General features: G+C 35.3%; 1 protein-coding gene across 8 annotated transcripts in view; it reads left to right on the top strand.

The window, feature by feature from the left end:
- The window catches only part of XPO1 (exportin 1), a 47109-nt gene that overhangs the window by 30151 nt on the left and 1208 nt on the right, over window positions 1-15750 (top strand). For all 8 annotated transcript variants that reach the window (XM_072742084.1, XM_072742080.1, XM_072742081.1 and 5 more), the window contains 18 exons: window positions 360-541; window positions 1422-1470; window positions 1552-1671; window positions 2900-3028; window positions 3712-3870; window positions 5492-5689; window positions 6296-6434; window positions 6618-6799; window positions 6886-7042; window positions 7135-7298; window positions 8066-8200; window positions 8475-8658; window positions 9165-9271; window positions 11699-11893; window positions 13146-13314; window positions 13975-14109; window positions 14191-14350; window positions 14428-14524. In XM_072742084.1, coding sequence (XP_072598185.1) covers window positions 360-541; window positions 1422-1470; window positions 1552-1671; window positions 2900-3028; window positions 3712-3870; window positions 5492-5689; window positions 6296-6434; window positions 6618-6799; window positions 6886-7042; window positions 7135-7298; window positions 8066-8200; window positions 8475-8658; window positions 9165-9271; window positions 11699-11893; window positions 13146-13314; window positions 13975-14109; window positions 14191-14350; window positions 14428-14524 — 2661 coding nt within the window. The remainder of the gene's footprint in view (window positions 1-359; window positions 542-1421; window positions 1471-1551; window positions 1672-2899; window positions 3029-3711; window positions 3871-5491; window positions 5690-6295; window positions 6435-6617; window positions 6800-6885; window positions 7043-7134; window positions 7299-8065; window positions 8201-8474; window positions 8659-9164; window positions 9272-11698; window positions 11894-13145; window positions 13315-13974; window positions 14110-14190; window positions 14351-14427; window positions 14525-15750) is intronic.

Genomic DNA, 15750 nt, shown 5'->3' with positions numbered 1-15750 from the left:
CATGCACATTATTAGGACAGCCTAGACTGAGGTGCATGGCTGCTGGCTCAGTCAGTGGAGTATGCAACTCTTGATCTTGGGTGTGAGTTCAAGACTCTCTTAAACTGTTTAATAAAAAGAACCAGACTAGATCATTTGGGATAACTGAGAGGTGTTCTGGGCATTTGAAGCCAAAAACTTTATCTGTGTTCTACTTTATCCAATTTATTCTATAGAGGATGACACATTTCCTTTCTTAGTCAAGGAGGAGAAAATGAAAAGTGGGTGTTACTAACTCTTGCTTATAGTATTACACAAGTTCTTTGAAGTTTGTTTTGCCATTGAGAAGTGAAACTAAATTAACATCTATTTTATTTTAGATATTAAAACAAGAATGGCCAAAACACTGGCCAACTTTTATCAGTGACATTGTTGGAGCAAGTAGGACCAGTGAAAGTCTCTGTCAGAATAATATGGTGATTCTTAAACTCTTGAGTGAAGAAGTATTTGATTTCTCTAGTGGACAGATAACTCAAGTGAAAGCAAAGCATTTAAAAGACAGGCAAGTAATTTTTTTTGTTTTAGAATTTCTAAATTATTCCTGAAGAGATTTAAAGGAATTTGGAGGTGATTATATTTTTTTGAGAAATTGTGATTGTTAATGTGTTAAATTACTTTTAATTATTTTTTAGTACAAATTTAAATAGTCTTAGAGTAGACCTAATCTTCTAAATATGGAGGTTTGAAAAGTATGTGTGATGATAAAGGTAGGATATCACACTTTCATTGTCACAGCTCAATAACTTTATACTTCTCATGCAAAAGAAGTCTAGGTCAGTCAGGAATTCCCAGAAACCTTTGGGATCTGTATATAAACGGTTGACTACTTAAATATAAGCCTAAGAAATGACTTGGAACCAAATGGCAACTGATTTGTTACCAGCCATGCATCTTGAGAATGTGCCGCTTTCTTTTCTTTCACTTCAAATAATAAAAATTTGTTGTGGTCTTTAGGGCACAGCGGTATTTCACCTTTATATATTCAGGCTAACGTCTGTATTCATAATTTTAACTCTGTTTCTTTGTATAACCACATTGTAGGATTTGAGAGATAAATAAGCACGTATACATACCCCCCTCTTCTAGTTTGGACAGAGTTTTGTTTCAACTATCTTGATTTAACATCTTAAAAAAAAAGAGCAGACTGAAATTATTTCAGATTAGACTAAGGATGACAGGAACCTCTTCTTTATGGATAATCTTTGAGAGAGTGATATTACAGGTAGTTTTAGCAACTTTGTAACATTTGATGAAGTTGTTGATACTTCTGTTTAAATAGTAACTGGAGTTTTTAATGACCAAATTACTGAAATCTTTTGTAATTTTGTTAGTATGTAAATAATTTCTCTGTGACTTCTAAACTGATCACTTCTTTTTTTTAGCATGTGCAATGAGTTCTCCCAAATTTTTCAGCTGTGTCAGTTTGTGATGGTAAGTGCTTTTGATACTATTTTTTAAAAGTAACACATAATTATATGAAGAGGATTATTTACAAGTATGTTTTTGTTATAGGAAAATTCCCAAAATGCTCCACTTGTACATGCAACTTTGGAAACATTGCTCAGATTTCTGAATTGGATTCCACTGGGATATATTTTTGAGACCAAGTTAATCAGCACGTTAATTTATAAGGTATAGTGAATACATCTCAGTTCTTATCACTGGATAGTTCCATATATTTTTAATTTCTTTCTTTTTTTTTTCATATATTTTTAATTTCTAATGGTCTTTGCTCTAGAAAAGCTTGCATTTATAAGCATAACTAACCAGTGTTGTGTCTAATATGAGAAACTGCTTAGAAGAACTTTTCTTTAGTTTCAGTTAATCTGTGTAATGGTCAAACTCTCAGGAATTCCTTGTGAACAGGTATTAAGGGATTTGATTTTAGTTTACTATATAGGTCACAGTAAGGTAAGGTTAAGGCTATAAAATGAGAAAAAAAAAGGCTATAAAATGGAAGGTCTGGTTTCTTTCCTGTTTTGTTTTTTTGTTTTTTTTAAGCAGCAGCATGCAATACCTCTGTAAACTCTTAATACTTGTTCATCCAGAGACGACCACTTATCAATAGGTTGTATTATCTTTCCAGATGTTTTCTTGGCAAATAGAAGGAATAAATTTGTATGCTTAATTGAGAAGATTATTATAACTTAACATTTGAGGTTTTGTAGTTTAGGGCTTGATAAGGTAATACATTATTCTAATATATGAATTTACAATATTGGAGACAGTTTACTGTGGACAGTGTATACATATGTATATATATAACTTTGCTATTGTCAGTGGTACAAGAGGAAACATTAAGTAATACAGCATTTATGTACCTGTCTATTTTGCATAAATGTTTATACATATAATTGTCAGATCAATGAACATAATCCATTTAAGGCTTTTTGATGCTTACCAAATTGCCATCCATAAGTGGTATGCCATTTTCATACTTTCTTAACAAATAGAATATGAAAGAGCCAGTTTTACCATACATTTGTTAATCGTATGTGTATCGCCCATCTCCTAAAATCCTAAGCAGTTATAAATCTTGGGTCTTTTTTAGACTATACATAAAATATGATGTCGTTAAAAGTCCTAAAATGGGTCCTGGGAAAATTACTAAGTGACTTTGTGTTTAGATGTCTGAAGACAGATCAGAAGAGGCTCAGTTTTTTCCTAAAGCATTTACTGTTTGTTGGGTAGATAATGAAATTTCCTCTATATATGTGCAAAACAAAATATCCATCGATTGATCTGATTTTTTTTCCCCTCTTACGATCCTGATTGTTAAAAACTTTATTTTTCTTAATTGTTAAGTAAAGTATTACAGGCCATTTATTTTTTGCTTCCTTTTTTTAAAATTTTAAAATAGTTCCTGAATGTTCCAATGTTTCGAAATGTCTCTCTGAAGTGCCTCACTGAGATTGCTGGTGTAAGTGTAAGCCAATATGAGGAACAATTTGTAACGCTATTTACACTGACAATGATGCAGCTAAAACAGGTAATACAACACTCTTAAGATCTGAGCAAACCATTTTAATGCCTTATAAAAATTTGGGTTGGAGTTGTACTGTCCTGTCATAACTAATCATAACTATTGTCATTATATATTTTTTACTTCATTTGATCGCTATACAGTGTATATTTATTAAAATAAGATTAGGCAGACATTTTAATGAACATTTGGAAATTCCTTGAAATAGAGATTCTGGAAGTATCCTAGGAATTTATTTACATAGACTTTTTAGAAGCTTGGAAACCTGGGGTTTAATATTACCTCTTGTTTCTGACTTTGACTCCAAAATGAAGAGATTGTATATTAACAGTCTTGATTAGGTATATATGAAATTGTTTAGAGTGTTAACCATAATACATTACCTTAGTGATCCAAATGAATTACTTAAATGTTCTTGTTTTTTAATAACACTAAGGAAGGAAAAGTCTGATACAGGGAAAAAATGAAAAGATACTTTGTGAAATCTTACTGTTTGTAACATTTTTAAAAACCACTAGAACACAAAAATGCTATAGTGTAAACTGACTATGGATTCCTAGTGAAAAATAATCTTAAGTCTGGCTTATAATATCAGTAACAAGGTGGTGAAATCTTAGTACTTAAAGGTAATATCTTTTGTTGATTTTTTTTTTAAGATGCAGACTAATGGTCCCTGTTTAAACTTGTAGATGCTTCCTTTAAATACCAATATTCGACTTGCATACTCAAATGGAAAAGATGATGAACAGAACTTTATTCAAAATCTCAGTTTGTTTCTCTGCACCTTTCTTAAGGAACATGGTCAACTTATAGAGAAAAGGTTAAATCTCAGGGAAACACTCATGGAGGTAGGCTTTGTGGAGCCTTTGGCTTCTGAAATTCTTATATAATGAAAATTCTTTCAAAAATGCCTTGTTATAAAAATGCCTTTGTTGTAAAATGTCTACCTTTTCTTTTTTAAATGTCTGTACCTTTGGGGCACTTGGATGGCTGGCTAAGAGTCTGCCTTCAGCACAGGATCCTGAGATAGAGCCCTGCCTGCTTGTCTCTCTCCCTCTACCCCACTTCCAACTCTTGTGCATGCATCACTCATAAATAAATCCTTTTTATTTTTTTAAATATTTTATTTTATTCATGAGAGACAGAGAGAGGCAGAGACCCAGGCAGAGGGAAAAGCAGGCTCCATGCAGGAAGCCTGACCTGGGACTCAATCCTGGGTCTCCAGGATCACGCCCTGGGCTGAAGGCGGCACTAAACCACTGAGCCCCCCCGGGCTGCCCAATAAATCCTTTTTAAAAGTATCTTTCTTCCTCTGTCATGTGTCTCTTCCCCCCTCCCCGCATGCTTGTCTGGGTCTTCTCTCTTTCTCTCTCTCTCTCTGTCTTTCCTCTCTCTGAAGTAAGTAAAACCTTTTTTAAAAAAAAATAAATAGGGATGCCTGGGTGGCACAGTGGTTGACCATTTGCCTTCAGTTGGGGAGCCTGCTTTTGCCTCTACCTATGTCTCTGCCCCTCTCTCTGTGTCTCTCATGAAGAAAATAAAGTCTTTTAAAATTAATAAGATGTTTGTACTTGTGACCTCTTCTTACCTATTGTCAGTGCATAAAATCTGTTAATTTTGAATTACAAGCTGAATTTGTTCTGTTTTCTGCATAATGCCAGATCAATAATTGATAATCACAATTCAATTCCTAAGGGGTCTTCAGACATTTCTGAGATGAAAAGTCTAAAGATGTTGTTTAGAAACTGAGGTATAATCCATGTAATATAAAACCGGTTCTAGAGTGTACAACTTTAGTGAAAGTCACAGAATTATTAAGTGTCCTCTCTTCTAAAACGTTTTCATCACCCGCAAAGGGTGATGTACCCATTGAAATACATAGGTCCTTCGTTCTGGTCTTCTCCTGCCTCTAGCAACCACTAATTTGTTCCCTATGGATTTATCTATTCTGAACCTTTAATGTAAGTGAACTCCTAGTATATGGTGTATTGTAATTAGTGTTTTTCACGTAGTGTATTTTCAAAGTTCATTCGTGTTACAGCATGTACCAGTATTTCTTTTTTATAGCTGAATAACAGAACAATACATTGTATTGTATCCTAGTTTGTATACCCATTCATGAATCAATAGACATATAGATTGTTTAAACCTTTTGAGTATTTGTATCGAATGTCCCTTAATATCCATACATTTAAAAAAAAAAAAAAATATCCATACATTTTTAGGGAACTTTTAACATGTGTATTGACCAAAAAATACACAAAATTTTCGAAGTGTTGTAGAACATGTCTGAAGAAAGTACAACTTGCTCCTAGAGAATTTCTAGTCCATTAGATGAATAATGAAACCTCATAATTGTGCAAAATGAAACATGAATTTTTATCCTATTAACATAACAAATGGCAGGCAATTTGTGGTAAAAAAAATAATGTAAGGGATTATTTTTAATATTTCCGGTGTTCTTTGTAGGCCCTTCATTATATGTTGTTGGTATCAGAAGTGGAGGAAACTGAAATCTTCAAGATTTGTCTTGAGTACTGGAATCACTTGGCAGCTGAGCTTTATAGAGAGAGCCCGTTCTCTACATCTGCTTCTCCATTGCTATCCGGAAGTCAACATTTTGATGTTCCTCCCAGGAGGCAGCTATATTTGCCCGTGTTATCCAAGGTAACAATAAAGTGGGTGGTGAATGCTACTCCTGTTTCTTGCTGTAATTTTGAAGACTTAATGAAATAGTGGGTTTTATTTTATTTTGACTTTTATAATCTAAATAAAAGGTAGAAAAAGAGCATCCAACAACTTGTCCATGTTTTCGAAGCTAGAAAATTGAGAAGGATTGTTTTAAGAACCATAGTGTTTTGGTAGAAGCAGATTGCATTCCAGTGAGTTTATTAGAAATGCAAATTAAAAGATCACCGACCGGCGTAATGAATCACTCTCAACAGGAAAGTTAATAGTATATGTTTTATTCGTGATAAATAACGCATGGAAATCATTGTTGTAGAATTACATTTTTTAAGATTTTATTATTTGAGAGAGAGGGAACAGACTCCACGCTGAGTAGAGAGCCCGATTTGGAGCTTGATCCAGGACACCTAGATCATGACCTGCACTAAAGGCAGACATGTAACAGAGTGAGCCATCCAGGTGCCCCCTCAAATTGCATTTCGTAATGTTTCTGTTCTGTATTGTGGGAATAGTTTTGGGGGTATGTTGGTCTAAAGTGTGAAGTGCTTATTTCAAAGATGTAATAGATTTTTCTTGTTTGAGCAGGTCCGTTTATTGATGGTTAGTCGTATGGCTAAACCTGAAGAAGTATTGGTTGTAGAAAATGATCAAGGAGAAGTTGTCAGAGAATTCATGAAGGATACAGATTCCATTAATTTGTATAAGAATATGAGAGAAACATTAGGTGAGTCAAAAAATCCTGCCGGTTTGATCTTTTTAATTCTCTTCTGGGGTGGAAATAACTAAGAAATGGCGCATACTTTTCTGAATCTGTTAATAATCACTTTTATTGTGCTATTTTTTATTAAATTTTTTTTGTTCATAGTTTAGAATTTGAACTTTTGGAACCTTTTCCCTTCTTTTGTAGTTTATCTTACTCATCTGGATTATGTAGATACAGAAAGAATAATGACTGAGAAGCTTCACAATCAAGTGAATGGTACAGAGTGGTCATGGAAAAATTTGAATACATTGTGTTGGGCAATAGGCTCCATTAGTGGAGCAATGCATGAAGAGGATGAAAAACGCTTTCTTGTTACTGTTATAAAGGTATGCAGGGGTACTACATGTGAACTGAGCTCTTGGGTAACTAAATTGTATTATTATAAATGACTGAAATTGCTCTCATTTTACAGGATCTTTTAGGATTATGTGAACAGAAAAGAGGCAAAGATAATAAAGCTATTATTGCATCAAATATCATGTACATAGTAGGTCAATATCCAAGATTTTTAAGAGCTCACTGGAAGTTTTTGAAGACTGTAGTTAACAAGTTGTTTGAATTCATGCATGGTAAATCCTTATTATTCAGCTATTTATATTTATTGAACAAAAGAAACCCCAAGTTTTCTTGAAATTTTTTGATAATATTTTTGTTTTGTTAGAGACCCATGATGGAGTCCAAGACATGGCTTGTGATACTTTTATTAAAATAGCTCAGAAATGCCGCAGGCATTTTGTTCAGGTTCAGGTTGGAGAAGTAATGCCATTTATTGATGAAATTTTGAACAATATCAACACTATAATTTGTGATCTTCAACCTCAGCAGGTACGTAGAGCACTGAGCATCGTAGTAGTATGCATATTCATAGACCATGAATACTACAGTGGCCACATGGGTGGCTCAGTTGGTTGAGCGTCCAACACTTCATTTTGGCCCAGGTCATGGTCTCAAGGGTTATGAGATCAGGCTTCACAGGGGTCGGGAACCTGCTTAAGATTCTCTCCCCCCTCGACCCAGTCTCCACCCAAAGAAAAGAAAATGACTATTTTTTTTCTTCCTATTTAAAGGTCTATTAGAGTAAGAGTACATGGTGGGTGGGAGGGCTCAATCTCAGGACCATGAGACCATGACCCAAGCCAAAACCCAAGTGTTGAATGCTTAACTGACTGTGCCACCCAGGCACTTCATGACTACTCTTTTACTCAGAATTCATAAATGGCAATAGAGTAACACCATTGGATTCATTTAACATACATCTATGGTTAAATTTTTTTAAATTCCAGTATAGTTAACATACAGTATTATATTAGTTATGCGTGTACAATATAGTGATTCAGCAATTCCATATATCACCCAGTGCACTACTTACTCCCTATCACCTATATCACCTATCCCCCCAACCCACATCTCTGCTGGAGTCATTAAGTTTTCATTGTAGGGCAAAAATTTAGCTAGAAGTTTATTAGGCTATTTTCTTACCTAATGTAAGTTGTTTCTCAGACTCACAAAAGAAGGTCTAATACATATGTAAGTTGGTTGTATGTGGTTATCCTTATGATGCATAAACATAAAATGTCTGCCATTTTACATAGGTCCATACATTTTATGAAGCTGTGGGGTACATGATTGGTGCACAAACAGACCAAACAGTACAAGAACATTTGATAGAAAAATACATGCTACTCCCTAATCAGGTTTGGGATAGCATAATCCAGCAGGCAACCAAAGTAAGTTCTACTCCTTTTTATCAAAGTTCAAATGGAATTCAAGAAGACCGTGTTATTTTCAAAAGTAACAAAAACTATACTGTAATTTTTTTTCTGATTTGACGGTATATTGGGAATGTTAATCTATTCATAGTTGTAGCTACAGGTAATAAAGATTTCTGTGTTTCCCTACTTTGCATTGTAAATGTGGTAGTGATTTTGGAGTAAGTGTGGGTAGTATTTTTTGCTTTAAATTTTCATGTGATAAATGAAATTTATTACTTGTCCTTCACAGAATGTGGATATACTTAAAGATCCGGAAACTGTAAAGCAGCTTGGTAGCATATTGAAAACAAATGTTAGAGCCTGCAAAGCTGTCGGACACCCCTTTGTAATTCAACTTGGGAGAATTTATTTAGATATGCTTAATGTATACAAGTGCCTCAGTGAAAATATTTCAGCAGCTATCCAAGCTAATGGTAAGTGATTCTGAATTTTTGTGGAATTGTGAATAGCAAATCAATTTTACATTCAGTCTTGGGCAGCCTGGTGGCTCGGGTTTAACGCCGCCTTCAGCCCAGGGCCTGATCTTGGAGTCCCGGGATCGAGTCCCACGTCAGGCTCCCTGTACGGAGCCTGCTTCTCCCTCTCCCTGTGTCTCTGCCTCTCTCTCTCTCTGTCTCATGAATAAACGAAATCTTTAAAAAAATTTTTTTTCCATTCAGTCTTAGTGTAAATAATGTTCATTTCTCAAAGATTTAAGTTAACTCTCCCAATGTTCCAAATGACAATTATTTTTAACGAGTTGCATACACCTTTTCCTTGTAAAATTAGTCTTCGTTTATTTTCCCAGTACATTCATCTCTGTGCCCTTGTCTTTATGCCTTTGGGTGGTAAATGGGAGCTATTATATCTGAAGTACATGTAACTGCCAATGTAGAGTTGTAGTTGTCAAGTTAGATTTCACTGGATTGTATTTTTTTAGGCGAGATGGTTACAAAGCAACCATTGATTAGAAGTATGCGAACGGTAAAAAGGGAAACTTTAAAGTTAATATCCGGTTGGGTGAGCCGGTCCAATGATCCACAGATGGTAAGTGAAATGTTTTGCTTTTTAAGTTGATGCTGTATTCTCTGGTCTATGCACATAGCTCATTTAAAGGTAATTTCGAGGGAAATATATTTTACAGTGACCTATTTTTTGAGTCCTTGAATACTTGAAAATATTATGTACCGTGTTCCTAAGAAATTGCTGTTTTTGGAGGACACTAACAAGGTGATACTTAATAAGGTAGCTTGGGTCATTTTTCGCCCCCTGTGGATACGTAGACATTTGGGAGAAATTTTTTTGTTTCTTCATGATTCTTCAGAGCAGTTTACAAAGCTGTCATTAATTTGGCTCTGAAGTGAGAGTAAGGGCTTTCCCAGTGGAATGCTTAGAAATCTCTTTTACTCTTAATTTTTTTTAAGTTTTTAATCATTTCCAGAATAGAAAATGGTTTCAGAAACTCAGCTATTCTCCATATATGCCTTAACATGGGAAAATTTGGGTTATTATTTTTTAAAGCCTGTATTTTTAATTTATTCTACCACTGATTGTCTTGATCCTTGTACATTACAAAGAATCTATCATGTTAATCTTTGGTTGACAAGTGTGCTGTTGCGTTTGTTCCAACAAATAAGATATTTTTCAGGGAACTTGTTCAGAAGACAGTTGTGGAATTCTCAAGATAATAAATGTTGAAAGATTTTTAAGTAGTGTATTATGACATCAGAAATGTATTTAAAATTGGACAAGAGGGCACGCCTGGGTGGCTCAGCAGTTGAGTGCCTGCCTTCGGCCCAGGGCATGATCCTGGAATCCTGAGATCAAGTCCCACATCAGGCTCCCTGTGTGGAGCCTGTTTCTCTCTCCCTATATGTCTCTGCCTCCTTGTGTGTCTCATGAATAAATCAATAAAATCCTAATTTTTAAGAAATAAAACTGGAGGGCAGCCCCAGTGGCGCAGCGGTTTGGTGCCACCTGCAGCCCAGGGCGTGATCCTGGAGACCCTGGATCATGTTCCTTATCAGGCTCTTTGCATGGTGCCTGTTTCTCTCTCTGCCTCTCTCTCTGTCTCTATGAATAAATAAAGTCTTTAAAAAAATTTTTTAAAAAAGGAAAACTGGACAAAGATAAGATGAATTAAAGGAATGTGAAATTCACAATTTAGAGTAGCTTGGGCAAATTTTAGGAGTATCAGTGATAATAATGAGAGGGTATCATTTTGTAACCAAGATTTGTATTGAATGGGGCGGTGAATTAAAAAATACTCAAAAACAGGGATGCCTGGGTGGCTCAGCCGTTTGGCGCCTGCCTTCAGCCCAGGGCCTGATCCTGGAGACCCGGGATCGAGTCCAACACCAGGCTCCCTGCATATGGAGCCTGCTTCTCCCTCTGCCTGTGTCTCTGCGTCTCTCATGAATAAAAAAATAAAATCTTTTTTTTAAAAAAAAATACTCGAAAACACACTTAAGATCCATCTTGTTAGGAAAGAATTACTGAAGTGTTAAAAGTAAAATGAGAACAGTTCTGGTCTAAGACATCAAGTGGGTTATTGGAAAAATAATTGTGCTTATCCTTAAAAATTCTACTAGACTTGTATTATATATAGTAAGTAGGACACTACTAACACTAGTGACCTTCAGTTACAAGAAACACTGTTTATATTTATTGTCCATGTGGTAATAAAGAACCTATTAAAGAAAGACACATAAGCTACACCTTAATATGACCCTGTTTACTGAGACTCATGGAAACTCATGGTCTTCCTGGTACAGTTCTAATTCCTTGTACAAGAGTAAGTGGTGGCTTTGGGTTTTGTTTATTAAAGTATTTACCAGTTAGCATTCACTAAGCTTAATAAAAATCATTGAATGGATGTCTACTTTGTATTAGATATGCGCTGCTTGGTTTTTATAGATCTTCATTGACAAAATTAATGTAGTATTGATTAGGAGGGCTTTTCTTTTCTTTTAGGTAAGTTATCCCATATACCATATCCCTAAAATCCTGGCCCTGCCATAGTAACTTGTAGCCAGTAACTTCATTTTGGGCCTTAGTTTAATCTTAGCAATTAGATTTGAAATATCAATATATCTGTGGCTCTTCCCAGCCTATTATAATTCCTTGGTTTCTTTTGGTAAAAAGAATTAATGTCCAAAACCAAATTAAAAAATGGGATTTTCTAGGGGTACCTAGGTGGCTCAGTTGGTCCAGCAACTGTGTTTGGCTCAGGTCAGGATCCCAAGGTTTATGATTGAGTCCCCACATTGGGCTCCCTGCTCAGTGGGCGGCCTGTTGCTCTCATTCTGTCAAATAAACAATCTTTAAAAAAAATTTTTTTAATTAAAACGTGGGATTTTCCAGTTTTAAGCAGATATTCAACCTAAATTTCAATATAACATTGACCTAGCTGTTTATGATGGTAAGCAAGTGCATAGGATAAAACTTAGGTAAAGTTTTTTTTTTTTTAAACAGGTAGCTGAAAATTTTGTTCCTCCTTTATTGGATGCAGTTCTCATTGATTATCAGAGAAATGTACCAGCTGCTAGAGAACCAGAAGTGCTTAGTACTATGGCTATTATTGTCAACAAGTTAGGAGGACATATAACAGCTGAAATACCTCAAATATTTGATGCTGTTTTTGAATGCACATTGAATATGATAAATAAGGTATGTGGTTTACATTTCAGTATGGGAAATTCTGCATTATGTATCCTTGTAAGTCTTGAAAGCATAAATGATAGCTATGGGATTAACTAGTTTAAATATTTGAACATTTAGACCAGAGAAGTACTATTTAAAAATATTTAAAAGTATTGGGCAGCCCTGGTGGCCCAGTGGTTTAGCGCCACCTTCGGCCTGGGGTGTGATCTGGACACCCGGGATCGAGTCCCACGTCAGGCTCCCTGTGTGGAGACTGCTTCTCCCTCTGCCCCCCTTTCTCTCTCTTTCTCTCTCTCTATCATGAATAAATACAATCTTAAAACCAAATGTATTTACTATTAAAAAGATCTTTGGCCATTTAGATGGTTCAGTTGATTGAGCTTCTGCTCTTGGTCTCCGCTTGGTCTTGATCTTGATCTTGAATTCAGAATGGGGAGATAACACACCAAGTCTAGTCTCCACACTCAGCAAGGAGTCTGTTGAAGATTCTCTCCCTTTGGTCCTCCCCCCAATTCACATGTACTCTCTCTCAAATCTTAAAACAATCTTAACTGCAAAATAGTAAATTTACACAAAAACTGTATGTACAGTAATGTATATGTATATATATATACACACATGCACACACACTAGAAATGGGGAAATGTATTAAGTAAGACAGGAAAATGTAGATCTAAGTCTACAAATTTACACAGTAGCTAAAAATTCTCGGATCTATATTTGTGATCTTGAAGTCCGTATCATAACATGGTAGTAATTTTCTTAAGAGTAACTTGAAAATATGTTCTTTATGCGTTTTGACTCCTTATAATGGGACCTCGTAGTCCTTATTTTTAGTAATTCATTTGTGTAATCAGTGGTACTTACATTTTCCATGAGAGGCAAATTGTGTTGATTTCAGGTTTGCTGATCAGGAAACCTATATCTTACATACATTGGATGGGGTCGATTAACAACTCCAAAGCTTTGGGGATCCCTGGGTGGCGCAGTGGTTTGGCGCCTGCCTTTGGCCCAGGGTGCGATCCTGGAGCCCCAGGATCGAATCCCACGTCGGGCTCCCGGTGCATGGAGCCTGCTTCTCCCTCTGCCTGTGTCTCTGCCTCTCTCTCTCTCTCTCTCTCTCTCTCTCTGTGACTATCATAAAAAAAAAAAATTAACAATTCCAAAGCTTTATACTAAATTAGGATTTACTTTTTCTTTTTTATTAAACATAATTAAGGCATTGAAACTTTATTTTGTTCTTATCTTTTGTTTATAGGACTTTGAAGAATATCCTGAACACAGAACAAACTTTTTCTTACTACTTCAGGCTGTCAATTCTCATTGTTTCCCAGCATTCCTGGCAATACCACCTGCACAATTTAAACTTGTTTTGGATTCCATTATTTGGGCTTTCAAACATACTATGAGGAATGTTGCAGATACAGGTAAATACACGTCCTTTTATTTAAATACCCTTTCTATTCATTCATCTTAAAATCCACAGGCTCTTAAACTTAGATCTGAAGGAATTAGGTAGCACTGTTATGTGGGTTTTGTGTGAGTACATCTGTGGCATATGTAGGTCTAAGTAAATACTAAAAGCAGTTGAATCCTCTCTTCTATGGTTGAGTCCACAGGTATATGGTTGATTTACAGGGAGATGAGTGTAAAATTTAAAGTAGAGCGACATTACTTCTCCACATCCATACCAATGTTTCCTTTTCCCCATCTGCTTTTCCTCTGTGCTGTAAGGGTCAAAAAAAGGAGAAAACCACATCTTCAAGATAAGTTTTTATTTTTAAATAGAAACTGGTTTATGTAATATACTTGTATTTTCGTAATGCTGTTTTTAGAGTTGATTTGGAGAGAATCTACTAAACTTTCAGATATAGTGAAAAGTTGGTAATGGTTATTAGTGTAATCTATAAGCAGACATTGATGCTAGATGAACTCCCATTATTCAAGGTAATTTAGGCAAATAATTGTTAGTCACTAGTGGAAAGAGGGTTAAGAATGGCTTTTGAATCAGAATAGTTGAATAGTGGAAATTCTGTGTGAATGTTAACCGGCTGTAATAACTTCGTTGGTGTTTTTGTACGTTTTAGGCTTACAGATACTTTTTACACTCTTACAAAATGTTGCACAAGAAGAAGCTGCAGCTCAGAGTTTCTATCAAACTTATTTTTGTGATATTCTTCAGCATATATTTTCTGTTGTGACAGACACCTCACATACTGCTGGTAAGAATTTATAGCCATGAAAATCTTAAGTGTTCAAGTGGTTATTAACTGTGGAGTTAATGATGTTCTTCTTATCAACAGGTTTGACAATGCATGCGTCAATACTGGCATATATGTTTAATTTGGTTGAAGAAGGAAAAATAAGTACACCATTAAATCCTGGAAATCCAGTTAACAACCAAATGTTCATTCAGGAATATGTGGCAAATCTCCTTAAATCTGCATTCCCTCATCTACAAGAGTAAATACACTTTTTAATACACCTATATTTTTCCGTTAAAAAACAGTGATATTTAATCGTTGTGTTTTGTTTTGCAGTGCTCAAGTAAAGCTCTTTGTGACAGGGCTTTTCAGCTTAAATCAGGATATTCCTGCTTTCAAGGAACATCTTAGGGATTTCCTAGTACAAATAAAGGTATGTGCTTTGTACTTGGTATGTTTTAGTTGTTGGATTGTATAATTTACCACTTTTTGTTAAAGCAAAATGAATGGGATTTTTGAGTGGTATTCAAGCTTACTAGTCCTAGACTGATACACAGTGAAAACCTAAGTCATCGCTGAGAACATGATGCGTTACAAATGTTTTTGGAAACTTGTTATTAATATAACTCATTTTGGATGATCAAAATGTCTTGGAATATGGTCATGTCATCCTATAGATGATTTTTAAATTGTGCATTATGGGAAAAGAAACACTGATTGCCCCTTTGGGGATTTCATACCCATTTTGTTAGTAATCCATTTTAGGGAATTAAGACAAATTAGCAGATAATCCACTTCTTTCTGCTGCTGTTACACAATGCTTCATTTAAATTTATGGGAAGAAGAAATTATCTTGTATTACTTTCTTTTAAACAAATTTAAAAGTAATGTAACATCTGTAAGTTGATGGATTACCTTACTGGTGAAGGTTAAATAAGGATTGGTCGTACATGATACTCAGATTTTTTTTCCAAGATAAATAGATTTTTTAAAAATTGTAAACATATTAGCTATGTCATAAGTAGAGAATGCCAAAGAGAGTGAAAATTACTTGAAATTCCTATATAGGGCAGTCTGGGATGGCTCAGCGGTGTAGCGCCGCCTTCGGCCCAGGCCCTGATCCTGGAGACACGGGATCAAGTCTTACGTCCGGCTCCCTACAGGGAGCCTGCTTCTCCCTCTGCCTGTGTCTCTGCCTCTCTCTCTCTCTCTCTCGAATAAATAAATAAATAAAATATTTAAAAAACAGCTATATAGTCACAATGTAGCTAAACTTTATCATTAGTTGTAGGAGAAACAACTTTTTAAATCTCTTGTCTTATGGAAGTATATTTTATATATGACATTGCACTATGCCTTTTTAATAAACTTTTTTTCCTCAGTTAACACCTTTGGTTTTAATTCAGCTACACAGAATTGTATCAGTATGCTATAATTTAGGGACACCTTGAACATCCAGCTCAGATCATGATCTCTGGGGCATGGTATCCTGGGATTAAACCCCCCTACCCTGCTCTGCACTCTGCAGGGAGCCTGCTTGTTCTTCCCTCTCCTCCTACCCCCCTGCATTTTGTTTGTAATACATATATAATCTTTAAAAATACATACACTATAATATTAACCCAACCAATTGAAGGATAGGTTTTATCATTGTGTAGA

This window comes from Vulpes vulpes, chromosome 16 (genome assembly GCF_048418805.1).
Source record: "Vulpes vulpes isolate BD-2025 chromosome 16, VulVul3, whole genome shotgun sequence".
In the NCBI taxonomy this organism is placed as follows: domain Eukaryota; kingdom Metazoa; phylum Chordata; class Mammalia; order Carnivora; family Canidae; genus Vulpes; species Vulpes vulpes.
The sequence above is the reverse complement of the archived record's forward strand: the minus strand, read 5'-3'. Positions and strand labels throughout refer to the sequence as shown.